General features: G+C 42.8%; 1 protein-coding gene across 1 annotated transcript in view; it reads left to right on the forward strand.

Moving 5' to 3' along the window:
- The window catches only part of LOC106548733 (connector enhancer of kinase suppressor of ras 2), a 217428-nt gene that overhangs the window by 123243 nt on the left and 78483 nt on the right, over positions 1-15702 (forward strand). Inside the window, exons 12-13 of the mRNA XM_087727105.1 lie at positions 2257-2343; positions 5193-5446. Coding sequence (XP_087583231.1) covers positions 2257-2343; positions 5193-5446 — 341 coding nt within the window. The remainder of the gene's footprint in view (positions 1-2256; positions 2344-5192; positions 5447-15702) is intronic.

The following is a 15702-nucleotide window of genomic DNA, read 5'->3' on the forward strand; positions in this document are numbered from 1 at the left end:
ATTGTTGGTGTATATTTAAAAAAAAAAATTCCCACTTTTAAAGCATTTTTTTACTATTGGTTCAGGCGAATAGGCAGGAAAAAAATGCTTTAAAAGGTTTTTTAAAAAGCTTCCGATGATCGCACAGCTCACAGCTGAGTCGCACAATCCTCGCAAGCTTTTCTTCCCTACCGGTTTGCACAAAACGGTGTGAACTGTTCGCATTTTACCCCTGCCTCCACCCCTTTCTTGCTATCCATCTGAGCATTTGAAGGATGGAACGATCAGATTTTAAGCAGCAGTGGAAGCCCCATTCACACCCCCTCTTTCTTAAGGAGATGGTAACAAACTTTTGAAAGAGTGGAGGAAAAATGTCAGGTGCCATTTTTCCATCCTTCTTGAAGGCAGCAAAATTTCAATGCTTTGCAAAATTGCTTTCAAAAGAGATGAGCAGGTCAGTGAAATGACTAATGTGATGGATGTGAGGTCATAATATCATCTTTTATATTAGTTGTCATCAGGGGATGTGCATTTGTCTTCCTCCTTTCACCGCATAAACCATCTTTCCTGACAGTTTTCTGATTTCTTAAGCTTCTACAGTATTCCAGTATTCCTCAATCTTTGAACTTTAAGCCGTTTGGACTTCAACTCCCAGAATTCCTCAGCCAGCAAGCTGGGAATTAAAATCCACATAGCTTAAAATTGCCAAAGTTGAGAAGCGCTGTTCTATTCAATTTCAGGAACAGGAGGATTTTTTTTTTAAAAAAGGAAAGTTTAGACTATATTTTCTTGACCTTCAGGTTTTTGGCAATGTGATAATGCATCCAAGCTCACCAGCTTCAAACACAACTGAAAATAGGGCCATGTTTCTAGTTCAACACTTAGTCAAGATAAGCCAACAATGTTGATTAGCTACTGAAGTTTAAAGGGCAAGGCATGGATATATAGCAAAGAAGTTGGGCTGTCAACAAAATTCACGTTTATTATGATCAGCGACCAACGCTTTATGCAAATCTACAACTATAAAATACCAAAAGGATGGAGTAAAATAGGTTCACACAATGCATAAAAGGGATCATAAAAGTGCAACCCCAAGATACTAACAGAAGAAAGGGCTGTCAGTGAAAATGTTCTCAAGGTCTGAACACTTTAAGATGGAAGCTGAGATTCTCTTGGGCTTTGCACTTGAGCTTCCTGTTCCTGTGCAACAACATGTATTCTCTTGGCTGCTGTAGGGGTCATAGGTGGCTCTGTAGGTTGCCTGAGCTCCCTTGGTTTGGTTGAAGTTTGGGCTGCTGATGCAATGTCCTTAGGAGATTGTGCAATGTAGTGAGCTTATGTTCTGAAAGGGTGCTGGGCAATTCCTATTATGACTGAAGTCTTATCCTACCTTTCTTCAAACAGGGAATTTCAAAATATCCTTCCTTGAGTGGATTTTTGCCTGCGGTATTTGCTTTGCCTATGAATGGCGCTATCTATCCCGTTATCTCTTAAGTGCTGACATCTGCTTAAGGAAGGTGGGGGCTGTTTTCCTAGGGCATGTTTCTCTATTTCTCCTTTAGGGAAATGCAATGTTCTGCCTTTTTAATATTTCTCAAAATATTTCATTCCTCTAAGAGAGGGGTGGGTGCCAACTTTCTATACTTTGGAATGGTGACTAGTAGATCCCTAAGATGTCTTCTTCTCAAGCAGCTGAGCAACTCCTCCATTTTTTCCCCTTTTGTCTTTCTGCTCTACAATGACAATGTCCCTACAGGATGGATGGTCAAAAACTTCGGCGTTGAGTTGAAATGTCAAGAGTATCCAGAATCAAGGACAATGGCTCTTTTTTCCAGCCTCACCATTAGGTCTAATGCAGTGGTTCCCAAACTTGGCAACTTTAAGACTTGTGGACTTCAACTCCCAGCTCTGCTGGCTGGAGAATTCTGGGAGTTGAAGTCCACAAGTCTTAAAGTTGCCAAGTTTGGGAACCACTGGTCTAATGGACACTCGGGTTGAATTGCTGTCTCATCTTGTCCTCATGACCAAGCCAGAATCGCATGTACCAAGACTGCCTTCTGTCCTGGGCAGGAAAGATCCCAATGGAGGAACATCTGCTGTTTCCTCTTGTACACTTTGTCCATTACAGCATATTCTGAAAACTGCAAAGATTTATTAATTGCGCCCGGCAGCTGTTGCTCCTCTTAATTTAACTTGTCTCCCATCTTTTTAATGTGCGTAATCCTCCTTTTAATGGATCTCGATGTGTTAATTGGTTCCTCTTTGTACTTTTCACAGGTGATCTGAGGCCAGTTTCTATGCCAACAGAATACAGCTGGATAGGAGATTCAAAGGAGCCAAACATGTACAAGAGAGGTAGTCGTGGTGAGTGTCTTTCTCACCCAATAACAGTCCAATAAAAGACATGAAAAGGACTCTTATTTCCTTCAAACTCATCCCATCCTTTCTGGTGAACCATACGACCCGTTCATCACGTCATTTTTCTTGAGCATTTATGACAATGGGGTTTGTATCGTTACAAGCCATCTTTTAGATGCCAGAATGCCATCTCAAGACTCTAGCCCAGTGTTTCTCAACCTTGGAGACTTGAAGTCCTGTGGACTTCAAGTCTCCAAGGTTGAGAAACACTGCTCTAATCTTGATCCAACTCACTCACCATAGTAACTTGGGATGGAAGGCCATTTCCCCGATAAAGGCAAATATTTGCAGCTCAGGGTTGAAATGAGAGGCCCTTGATGCTCTCTGAGCTTGGTTTTTTTTAACAGTTCAAAAGAGTTAGAAGGGACCTTGTAGGTCATCTAGTCCAATCCCCCACCCAAGCAGGAGACACTGCACCATTTCTGACAGATGGCAGTCCAGTCTCTTCTTGAAAGCCTCCAGTGATGAAGCTCCCACAACTTCTGAAGGCAACTTCTGTTCCATTGGTTGGTTGCTCTCACTGTCAGAAAATTTCTCCTTATTTCTAGGTTGAATCTCTCCTTGTTCAGTCTCCATCCATTATTCCTTGTCTGGCCTTCAGGTACTTTGGAAAATAGCTTGGCACCAGTGGTGGGATTCAAATTTTTTTACTACTGGTTCTGTGGGGGTGGCTTGGTGGTCATAGCGTGGCTTGGTGGGCGTTGCAGGGGAAGAATACTGCAAAATCTCCATTCCCTATCCACTCCTGGGGTAGGATACTGCAAAATCTCCATTCTCTCCCCACTCCAGGGGAAGGATACTGTAAAATCTCCATTCCCACCACACTCCAGGGGAAGGATACTGCAAAATACCCATTCCCACCACATTCCAGGAAAAGGATATGGCAAAATCCCCATTCCCACCCCACTCCAGGGGAAGGATATTGCAAAATCCACATTCCCTCCCCACCCCACCAACCTGCTTTCCAGCTCTGTTCTTCTGGGCAGGGCAACAAAATAAGACACAGCTGGAGGATGGGACTCAGGAGGCAGTGAATAGATTGGGGGTGGGGCGTCCAGAGGTGGTATTTGCCAGTTCTTCAAACTACTCAAAATGTCTGCTACCAGTTCATTAGAACTGGCCAGAATCTGATGAATACCACCTCTGTTTGACCACCCCCCTCCTCTCTGTGGCAGCCCCTCAAATTTGGAAGACTGCTATCATGTCTCCCCAGTCCTTCTCTTCATTAGACTAGCCCTGCCCAGGTTTTCTTATAGATGTTTCATTGCCCAAACTAGGTAACATCTGATGATGCTACCTAGTTTGAATAATGAAACATTTGCAAACAACCAAGCTCACAGAACATCAAGGAGCCCCCGGGCTATTTTTCAGCAAGAGGCATAAAGGGATGGCTATATATTTCTGATTTGCATGTAATTGGCCTTATTGACCTGCCAGCAAATTTCTGCAAATGAAAATCAAATTTCTTTTTCTTCACATTTATTTTCATACATATGTACCTTTTTGCATGTCTCCTTCCTCAATATGCACATTTTTGTAAGCAATTTCCTAAAGTATGTGGAAAAGTAGATCCCACCGATGTGTTTAGACATGGACAGAATCTGATGAACATGTAAATTCTAAAAGAAGTCTCCTTCCAGGGGAGACTGAAAAATGGGGATTTGATGAATTCACTTAAATTGAGGGTCATAATAACATATTTCTCTGACATTCTTACCTCATAAACACTGATTAAGAAATGAGCCAAGGTAACTAATGAAAACTGTCCAATATTATGTTCTCTCCTGCATGTTGTTGCTTCTGTATATACCACTTCTAATCTAATGTCCTTGAACTTCTTCACATGTGTTGTGTCCATCCTCTTAAATTCATGGTAATCTTTAGTTGGGGTGAAGCTCAGTAATGGTTCATTGACGATATTATGAAATTTTGAAGACTTTCGGTAATAAGCAATCGATCTATCTAGGCTGCTGTCATTTCCCCAAGAGAAGTTCTGAAGTCACATTTTGTAATCATTGTGCTCTACAAAAGTTGGAGTTTTTAAAATTGGGTTGCTCAAAACATACATTTCTAGATGTGATGCTCCCTTGAGCAAACTCTAGTGATTTGTCTGATAGCAATAGCAATAGCAGTTAGACTTATATACCGCTTCATAGGGCTTTCAGCCCTCTCTAAGCGGTTTACAGAGTCAGCATATTGCCCCCAACAACAATCCGGGTCCTCATTTTACCCACCTCGGAAGGATGGAAGGCTGAGTCAACCCTGAGCCGGTGAGATTTGAACAGCTGAAGTGCAGAACTGCAGTCAGCTGAAGTAGCCTGCAGTGCTGCATTTAACCACTGTGCCACCTCGGCTCATACCCATTTTACTAAGGTTTCTCCATCATATTTAAGCCCCCTCTTAATCTCTTACCATTCCTAAATTCTTCCCAGAAAATTGGCATTAGCTCTGCCTGCTTTTGAAATACAGTATAGCTTTCAATGTGTCCTCCAAAGCATGGGTTGAGCTCCAAGCCAGCTTAAATTGGGTTCCTATGCCAAAAACCATGGTTAACTTGAACTGTGGTGTTCTGGAGACAATCCATCTAGCACCATGACTCATGAAGTCATGTTTGCTTCTACCCATTTTCAGATTCTCATCTCTTCTTAGACACTGCACTAGAAAAGAGGACTTACAAATCCAGGGGGAACGAGGCCAGTTAGTACGTTTTTTTTCTGAATCAGCATAAGGACAAAGATGGTTCTCCTCTTTAGGTCTCACTTTCCCCTTTTTCTCCTTCCTCGCTCTGACAAAAGATTCCGAGAACTCGCTCCTACGATACCTGAGTGATGACAAGATCTTAGTGATCCAGGAAGAACCGTTGACCCAGAAAGATAACAAGCGTGATACAGGCCGGCGGTCCAGGAAGAAGGGCAAAAACAGTGGCAGTCCTAATTATCCTGTGAGCTCCTCCATGATGACCTCGTCTACTAATGTACGGCTTGAACCGGGACAGCAGGATGTCCTAAATTTCTCCTTAGCTGAAAGCAACACCGTTCCCCTCTATCACGTAAGCTCTTTGATGCTTTTCTTAATTTTGACATCAAGTTTCAGGCACTGCATTGGTGGAGGTTTTTTTTAGCAATTTGGTAGAAGTGATTTGTACTGTCTTCTTCTATGATTTTTTTTTCAACTGTAGCCTTGCGATATCTCAGTGGTCTCAGGTTCTATTCTACCTATTTTTGTTTTGTTTCAAGACTACCTGGGTACCGATAACTTCTGTGACAAAACTGAGATGAGGAAGGTAGAAAACATTTGTTATTATCGTTAGGATTACTACAGGGGTGGGTTTCTGCCGGTTCTAACCGGTTCAGTAGAAGAGCTTCCAGAAATATACCGTACCGGTTAAAAGAGGTTCCTCACAGAGCGCCTGTCCCGCCCCCCTCGCTTGCTTGCCCTGCCCGTTCCGTCGCCGCTCGCGGGTGGTAGCTTGTGTAGCGCGGCCGGCCTCCTAGGACCTCCCTGAACTTGCCTAGGAGGCGTGGCTGCCAGCAAAGCATGGGGGCCTTCCAGGGCGTCCCCACCCCCCACTGGTTCCTGGCGAAGTTTTTCAAGGTGTGGTTTTCCTCCCATCCCTTGTGCCCAGCTCCTGCTGAGCTCCAGTAAGGAGGAGAAGAGCCTTTGGGGAGTGAAGAGGAGGAGGAGGAGGAGGCGCTCGCGTGGGGGAGCGTTCTCAGGAGCACCAAGAACCTTCCTGCCTCCGCTGGACTTCACGCTTTTCTCCATGCGGCCCTCGCAACTGCAATAGATGTCCAGAAGCAGCTTTTGTGGCAAATGGGGTTTGGGCTTCCAGCCTGACAGCCCCCGCTGCTTCTGGATATCTATTGCAGTCACAAGACGCGCGCGAAATCCAGGAAGGTTCTCGGCGCCCCCCGGTCGCTTTCATGGCTTCCCAGAGCGCCAAGAATCTTCCTGCCTCCACTCTTCTCCGCGCTTCCCGGCTAGTGAGGGAGGGAGGATCAGGCTGCCTCAGCATGGCTCTGGCTACCTCCATCCTTCCGCGCCCGGCAGCTGCGGTGACGTCAGCGGAGGCAGAAAAGTTCTCGGTGCTCCCGGAGAAGAGCGTGAAGCTTCTATGCTTAATTTTATGTTAGGCTTATTAGCATTATATAAACTTGTTTGAGATGGGTGGCCATAGAAATTGAAAAATAAATAAATAAACATTAGGTTTATATTCCTTTCTCTGATTGGACTCTTTTGGAGTTTCATGTTAAAAATGTCTGCCTTGTTCACAAATGTAACTCTAGGCTCCAGCCAGGTCTGATTTAAAGCAGGGGTGTCTAACTTTGGAAACTTTAAGATGTATGGACTTCAACTCCCGGGAATGCTGGCTGGGAAATTCTAGGAGTTGAAGTCTACCAGTTTTAAAATGCCAAGGTTGGACACCCCTGGTTTAAAGTGGAAAAAAAGGGGGGGTCAGAGCACAGCAGTGCTTTCAAAGACACTTCCCTGTATTATCTGTGCACAATTTGAAGAAAATCTCTTTCCCAAGGGAGATTTATAGCCTCCTGAGAAGCTGCTTGAAGTGCACACAGGAGAGGGTAAGCATTTCTCTTGAGAAAGAGCTTTTCCTCACAATGTGGTGGGACAATAATAAATGGAACAGGATTTCCAGCAGCTGCCTTTTGGGTTTTTTCCACCACGTGTTTGATGGACAGCTGTTTTTTCAACCTCCTCCTCTTGTTGTGAAAGGGAAGAAGTTGCCTTGTTTTTAATTTTGGACTGAGACTAAAACTGTGTGGATTCTGATTGGAATATAGGTAGAGACCATTTGTTTAATGACCGTTTGCTTGCACTGAAAAAAAAGGGGGGGTGTCATTTTCCATACTTATGACCGTTGCAGAATCCTTGTGGTTACCTGATAAAATTCAGACACTTGGCAAGTTGCATGTATTTATGATGGCCATGTTGTCCTGGGGTCATGTGATCACATTTTGCAAGCAAAGTCAATGCGGAAGCCAGATTCACTTAGCAACTTTGGGTAGAAAGGTTGTAAAATGGGGCTAAACCAGGAGTCCTCAAACTATGGCCCGCGGGCCAGATACGGCCTGACGAAGCCATTAATCTGGACTGTGTGGGACCATGAGGCTGCCCCACCACATTGCCCCTCCTACCCCCCGCCAGCCCCCACCCGCCCTCTGGAGGTCCAGGAAGCCAAAAACGGGATGCATGGGCCCGTTTTTGGATGGCGGAGTGGCACTGGAGGCCAAAAATGAGACACACAGAAGCCCCTGCGACTTCTAAGCCTGCCAGTGAGGCCACCTTACCTGCTACCTGGTCACCTGCCTGCTCCTTGCATCCATCGCCTAGGAGAGCTGCTGATTCTGCCTGCTAGTAAGTGACCCGTTTTTTTTCCTTTATGCTTTTAATGTTTTTTAAAAAAAATTATTTATTGTGTCTAGAATATTTTTAATGGTTTTATTTGCATGTATTGTGGATAGAATATTTTTCATGGTTTTATTTGCAAGTACTTTGGGAGATTTGTGTGTTTCTGTAGTGAATTCACTACGGAAATAAACACAAAATCTTGCAAATCTGCCTTGCACCAACCTGGCCTGCCCATAGAAAAGCAGCCACTTTGAGACACATAAAATTTATTTTAAAAAATTGCTTTTCTATGGGCAGGCCAGGTTGGTGCAAGGCAACTTTGCCAGATTTTGTGTGTTTCTGTGTGATACCTGGTTGTTTAGGTAATTGTGGTTCCTGGTTCTGTGAACTTCCTGGCACTGTCCTTTATAATTTCCCACAATGCCTTGATGGTTTTTATTCCAGTGGCTTTATCTTTTCTGTTCTTAGGGTTAGGGGGAAAAAGATGGTTTCATCTGCAGTCTTTTGGGCGAAATTATTTTTCCCCCAATTTTATTTGTTTTGTGTGTGTGTGTGTGTGTGTTTTCCTGGCACTGTCATAGTTTGTGTGTGTGGCAGGGGTGGGTTTCAACCGGTTCGTGGCGGTCCCTGCGAACCGGTTGGTCGCCGAACCCGGAAGTAAGTAACTTCCGGGAACGGCGAAGGGCGCGCCCGCCCGCCCGCGGTCCTTACCCGGTTTTGATGAGTTCTGCGCTTCCATGCATGCGCAGGACGCATACAGCGCCTGTGCGATCGTCCAGGAGCAGCTGGAGCGTCGCACAGACGCTAGTACGCATGCGTGCACCACGCGCGTGCACGAGGACGCCACCGGCCCCGTTCCAACCAAACCTGTTGGAACGGGGCAAGAAACCCACCCCTGGTGTGTGGGTGTGTAATGTCCCGCAGTTATCTACACATTAATAATGATCAAGTACTAATAATATTTCCTTATACATTTTAGTGACCTTTCCTTACATAATTGGTGTTTTCTTTCATACTTTTAGATTTCTAATTTCTGTTTCTGTTAGTTAGCAATTGATAAAACAAATCTCACTTGAAAAAGTATTTGAAGCCTTCTTTTTAATTTTAATTGTCAATTTATTCATTCCTGCACATTCTAATATTTATTCATTTTCATATCTATATTTTTCCATTGTTGTGCAAACACAATTCCAGCAGCTGTTAACATGTATAAAATTAAATATGTATTGTATTTCCTTTGAAATGCCCAACCAAATATTACTGGTTTTAAATCCATATCTTGCTTTACCATTGCTTCTAACCATGACACCACTAACTCTTGAATAGCTACTTGGTCTGTCCTAAGTACTGAGCCTAATTCATATGTTCCTGTTTTTTGAACTGAGGAATAAATTTCAGAAAAAAATATATCTGTATTGCTCTGTGGATCTACCTATGACATTCATTCTTGATCTAACTTCTTAGATGAAAAACTATATCTTCCCTGTTTGTTGTGGGAGATCCTTCCTGAAAAGACTGTACATTGTTGGGTGAAAACAGAGGTCCCTTCTATTACCTGTAGTGTAGTCCTCAGCTTACAACCACAATCGTGTCCAATATTGTTTTATTTCTTCTGCAGTTAGTATTATTTAACAGGATGAAGAGGCAACAGAGTATGACCGCTAGGATAGTCATCTTTCCTATGTAAGTAGCTGTTTTATTGCTTTGTGTGCTTGTTTCACCCTTAATATAGTAGTGCAAGCAATTAAAGTATTCCTTTCTGTATCTCTTTGTGCAGGCCATTCATTGGAGTCAGTGATATTGAAGACTGGCAAGGACAGTCATCTTCCTTCTGTAAGTAGCTCTTTTATTGTTTTGTGTACTTATTTTAATCTTATTTAAGTAGTAAGTACACAAAATAATAAATTTCCTTTTTTATATCTTTTTGTAGATCATCCATTGGGGCAAAGAATTCAGTGACATCGTCTTGGCCACTCCCATCCGGTCTGCCAAGCCACTCCCATCCGATCACATGACTGCCAAGCCACTCCCACATGGCCCCATGGCCGGCAAGCCACTCCCACAAAGCAGGCCACACCTACAGAAGAGTTTCCCAAAAAAATTGAAACCCACCACTGGTTTACTAATACCACTCCTGCTATTGTTTGACATACAGTTGAGTCCCTATAACAAATTGGGTTCCTTTAATCACTGCCTTCCAAATTCTGTGCACCTCTTGTCTTTTAATACTAAGTGTGTATCCTACGACTTTGTGCCGACCTGAGATTTGTTTGTGTGTGTTTTACATCAATTTCATGGATGTATGTGTTTTCACTGATTTATAGATTTAAACTCTTTGCGGGAGATAGAAGTTTGTTTCAGTTTACGTGGCTGTATACTATTTCTTGAAAGGAAGATTACAATATTGTCTATATAAAAATGGCTGTGTGTGTGTGTGTGTGTGTGTGTGTGTGTGTGTGTGTTTTCCAGCATAACTCTGGAATGCCTGGAGCAATTTCAACCAGACTTGGTACACAGATAATTTACTCTCTGGAAACAAATACTGTGGGGGGTAAGACACCCCCTAATAGCCCTTGGGGAGCGGGGTGTTCTGTTAAGATACAGCCTGCTGTGCCTTAAAATGGCTTATACTGTACTGCCTTAAAATGACTTCTACTGTACAGCTCTATGGCATTGCCATAGTAACAGCTTCACAATACTCCACAAGGGGGCACCCTCTGGTAAGGGGGAAAATCCAACATTCAAAATTGTGGCAATGTTCATAGAAGGAGGATTGGGAGTGCCGGATTATCACCTGGTTTATTTTTAAAACAAAAAGTTTGTTTGGATTAGTTGAGAACAGAGTAAAGGAGGGAAAACGAGTATTGAAACTGAAGCAAATACTTGGAAATGTGATAAATGTTTGCAATAGCAGCAAATACTTGTAGCTTGGGTGCAGGATGAGGGTGAAGGTTCATTCTCTGAGCTTGTGGGTTGGTTTCCGAACGTTTCGTTACCAGTCTAGGTAACATTTTTGCAGTCACTTTTTCCAAGATTTCTTTCTTTCTTTCTTTTCATTTTATTTATATATTTTTCTTTTACATAAAATAAGTGCCTAATGAACAGCGTACTGTCTGGGCCAGTTGTTTACCTAATAATACTTTTAAAAATCCTAATTTCTAACTCTGCTATCCCACCGTTGATAAAACAAATCCCAATGATTCTCTGTGTCCTCCTTTTCTTTTATCCTCTGTGTTAGTCTGTCCATTTCTGCACAGTCTGGTTTTTTTTTTTTTAATGTTATCTTCTTCTTCGTTCTTCCAGTATTGTGCATATACAATTCCTGCTGCTGTCAAGACATGTAATATCAAATGTACCTATGATGTTGAACCTATGGCATGCATGCCCAAAACGGCACACGAAGACATGTGTCAGTGTTCCAAATACCATGTAGAATCAAATCAGAATCGAAGGCAAAACTATGCTTAAAGTTCCAATTTAATAAAGCAGGCATGTTGGCACATAGCTGTGGGAATCCCATCTCTGGAAGTTACATCAGAATCCCACCCAGTTAAAAGTTCATGATCTTGTCCCCACACCCACATCCCTCACATGGTCCAATCTCCTTCTTCCATGCTGGCGTCCATGCCCGGCTTCTTCCGGTCAGGTGTACTGGTGCGGAGAACAAAGGATGACCTTGACTTCTAGCAAAGAATGAAAACAATACATTCCAAAATCCTACTCCTTCTAATCCCCCCTCCCATTGACTATACTTAAAGAAACAGCATAATGAAATAAGAGAAAATGTGGCAGGCCAAAATTCTAAAAGGAATATAAATGCAGGCCTGACAACATGTTTGCTGGCATGTGCGGCATCGCCTGTTCCTCTTCCGGGTTTCTGGGGTGCATATGCGCATGACAATCAGCTGTTTTTTGCACAAGCAGCAGTACTAAAAACTGCCGAAGAGCTGGCCTTTCGGTTTTCGTTGTGTGCATGCATGCCAGCTAGCTGATTGACGTGCAAGCATTCATGCCAGTAACCGGAAGACGATCTGGCTGGTGTGCATGCGTGCACCAGAAACTAGAAGGTCATTTCCTGATGCGCGCATGCCCACTTGGCAGCTTCCGGGGCGTGTTCCCGCCAAGCGCGTACGCACACTCCCTTTTCGCCACTTGGTGTCGAAAAGGTTCGCCATCGCTGAAATATACATTCCCTTGATCACGTTTTTTCTGGTATTACACCTAGCAAAAATGATTATTTTTCCAAGATTTCAAACCATTATTAAACAAACGATTATAAGTCAAGAACTACCTGTAAATCGGCAATGATATAGTTTAAGCAAAACCCTGACTGCGAATTTGTTGTTTTCCTAGATGGCAGTTACTAAGGGAAATGACAGCCTAAAATGTCTCTCTATTCCAGCAGAATTTCTTTCCCTCCCCCCCCCCCTGTTTTTCTCCCCTTTTTGTTCACAGTGGGACCTGTTTGGAAATTACTGTTTTCATTACAGCTTCAGCAAGAAATATACTCCAGGTAACTAAACCTGGATGATAACATAATGGGTAAATGCACCAAGGAAATAAAATGCAGCTGTGGGTTTTTATGAGTGGCCATTGAATGCATTTGGAAAAATCAGAGCATTTTGCTGATATGGGAAGAAAGTCTAAAATAGCAATTTAGCTAGGCACGTTGCATATAATCTCTAAAATCCATTTTTACTGTGAATTCCGTAGAGCTACAACATTGTAGTTTGGTACGCCCTCCGAACAATAACCATAAGCAAGTTAGATCGATGTGGATGCAGCTCTGGAGAACATTTTCTTGTTATAATGTGCGCCAATGGAACAAGCAGGTGGATTTCCCCAGGTTCATGAGTGAAAATTTCCCACGCCCATCTTCTGCCATTTTTCATTTCTGTCGACTCTGATTTGAGCCCGTTGGGTTTCTTTAAACCCAACTTCCTATCTGCTTGATGAAAAAGTGTGTCAATTTCTGTTCCGGAGCTTCCCAAGATGAAGAGCCGAGGTGGCGCAGTGGTTAGGGTGCAGTACTGCAGGCCACTTCAGCTGACTGTTATCTGCAGTTCAGCAGTTCTAATCTCACCGGCTCAAGGTTGACTCAGCCTTCCATCCTTCCGAGGTGGGTGAAATGAGGACCCAGATTGTTGGGGGCGATATGCTGACTCTGTAAACCGCTTAGAGAGGGCTGAAAGCCCTATGAAGCGGTATATAAGTCTAACTGCTACTGCTAACTGCTAAGATATCCCATTCAGACATACAGACAGACTTTTCACGAGTCGTTTTCTCTTTGATGTAGAAAATATTTTTAAAGCCCAAACATCATGGAGTGCCACAAGGTTATTTCAAGAGCGGTGTGCTTATGGCACAGGCCTCAGCAGGAAGGTTCAATCGATGAAATTGAACACACCGACATGAAATCCAATAGAGTGGCCATTAACTTGATTCCTAACCAAGCCAACTGACGTATGGCTCAATATGATATGGCCACCACATCTCCGGCTTGTTCAACGAACAGTTCCTTAAACACATCATAGTACATGACGAGCATTGGTAGGTTGAGATTCATTTAAAAAGATGCATGGAACATATTATTCCTTTCTAAGGCTGAGTTTATACCCTAAGCTGCGATACTCAAGATGCATGTTGTGTGAACTCATCATCATAGCTTGTAAAACCCTAGCAAGACCACATTTGGAATACTGTATCGAGTTTTAGTCACCTCATTATAAAAAAAAGACCTTTTTAAAAAGTTTTATTGTTTTAATTAAACAAAAACACACAAAAAAGAATCATCTTTCGTTACATCTTGTAGAAAGCGTGTCGATTGGTTACAAATACATTTCGTGCGTTTCTTCCACAATCATTACATATACTTCATTCAAATTGAATTGTACATTTTAAATCATTTTTTTAATAAATTTTACTACCACTGTACCACAATTCTCATCTAATTACAATTATTTAGACGTGCTTTTATCTAAAATCATTTGTATTTAAAGACACAACCACCTACTGGCATTCATTCGCAATTTCAATAAACCTCCAATAACATTACATCTTTATAACATATTCTGAAACAAAGTCAGTTAATAAAATATCTAAGCATTTCCCAAGATGTTGAGACTCTAGAAAGAGTGCAGAGAAGAGTAACAAAGAGGATTAGGGGACTGGAGGCTAAAACATATGAAGAACAGTTGTAGTGGGTAATAGCAAATATTTCCATCTCTCCAGATAGACTAATCTTGCCACAGTAATTATATACTGACATAATCTTCGGGGGAGGGGGGGTTCTAACTACAGGTAGACCACAATTTTCATGTTGCTATATGAGAAAATTATTGATGTCTGCCCCATTTTACAACTTTTCTTGCCCCATTTGTTACATGAATCACTGCAGTTGTGGAGTTAGTAACACAGTTGTTAAGTGAGTCTGTTAATTGTTAGTTACTTAGTTAGTTAATTTTATTGCCATTGCACCTCATACAACGAGATTAAACGCCATCTTCAGTGTATATTATACATATAAAAATAAATAGCAATAGCAATAGCAGTTAGACTTATATACTGCTTCATAGGGCTTTCAGCCCTCTCTAAGCGGTTTACAGAGTCAGCATATCACCCCCACAGTCTGAGTCCTCATTTCACCCACCTCGGAAGGATGGAAGGCTGAGTCAACCTTGAGCCGGTGAGATTAGAACCACTGAACTGCAGATAACAGTCAGCTGATGTGGCCTGCAGTACTGCACCCTAACCACTGCACCACCTCGGCTCTAATAAAACAAAAAACCCCGCATCCCTCACATTCTATACAATTGTATTGAAAACCCCTGATATTGCATCAATATTACACTGTACAGTCAAGGATGGGTTCCTGATTCTTTCAATCCTGGTTCGCTCGGGGACGCACTTCGACACATCCATGCACAATACTGAAAAATTGCTCCTGTGCATGCGCAGAAGCAAAAAACAAGATGGTGGCACCTATGGAGCCGCTGATAAAACCAGTTTGGGGGGCGTGGGCAGCCGAGTTACTACCTACTAGGCTGAACCAGTCTGAACCAGTAGCAACCCACCTCTGTATACAGTACAATTCAATACAGTTACTGCCCTGGGATAGAAGCTGTTTTTCAGCCTATTCATCCTTGTTTTATGGTCCTGTACCGTCTACCAGGTGGTAATAGTTAAAAAAAAAAGGCTGCCCAGGATGAGATGGATCTTTGAGAATGTTTTGAACTTCCTTAAGGCAGCAGGAGGTATAAAGCTCTTCCAAAGAGGGGAGAGGGCAACCAATGATGCTCTGGGCAACTATGTTGACCCTCTGGAGCACTGCCCTATCTGCCACTGGGCAATTGGCAAACCAGACACAGGTGAATTTGAATGTTAATCCTTCAAATCCTCTGTATCTATGGATTTGAATCCATCTATTTTTAGCTTTTTTACATGTCCAACCAACATGATAAAAAAAAAGCCCTTCATATTGTTCACATTTCCAACATGAGGACCCAGATTTTGGGGGGCAATACGTTATCTCTGTAAGCCGCTTAGAGAGGGCTGTAAAAGCACTATGAAGTGGTATATAAGTCTAAGTGCTATTGCTATTGTCCTTCCTTCCTTCCTTCCCTCCCTCCCTCCCTCCCTCCCTCCCTCCTTCCTTCCTTCCTTCCTTCCTTTCCAGTGGTTAGAATGCAGTACTGCAGGCTAACTCTACCCACTGACAGCAGTTTGATCGTGACCAGCTCAAGATTGACTCAGCCTTCCATCCTTACGAGGTGGGTAAAATGAGGACCCAGATTGTTGGGGGCGAAAGGCTGACTCTGTAAACTGCTTAGAGAGGGCTGTACAAGCACTGCGAAGCGGTATAGAAGTCTAAGTGCCATTGCTATGCATTTGAAATACATCCCAGATCATTTTTATGGTGTCATATGCGGCCTTTTGGTT

Source organism: Thamnophis sirtalis, unplaced genomic scaffold (genome assembly GCF_051295495.1).
Source record: "Thamnophis sirtalis isolate CommonGarterSnake01/CBP01778 unplaced genomic scaffold, rThaSir2_p1.2 scaffold_13, whole genome shotgun sequence".
Lineage (NCBI taxonomy): Eukaryota > Metazoa > Chordata > Lepidosauria > Squamata > Natricidae > Thamnophis > Thamnophis sirtalis.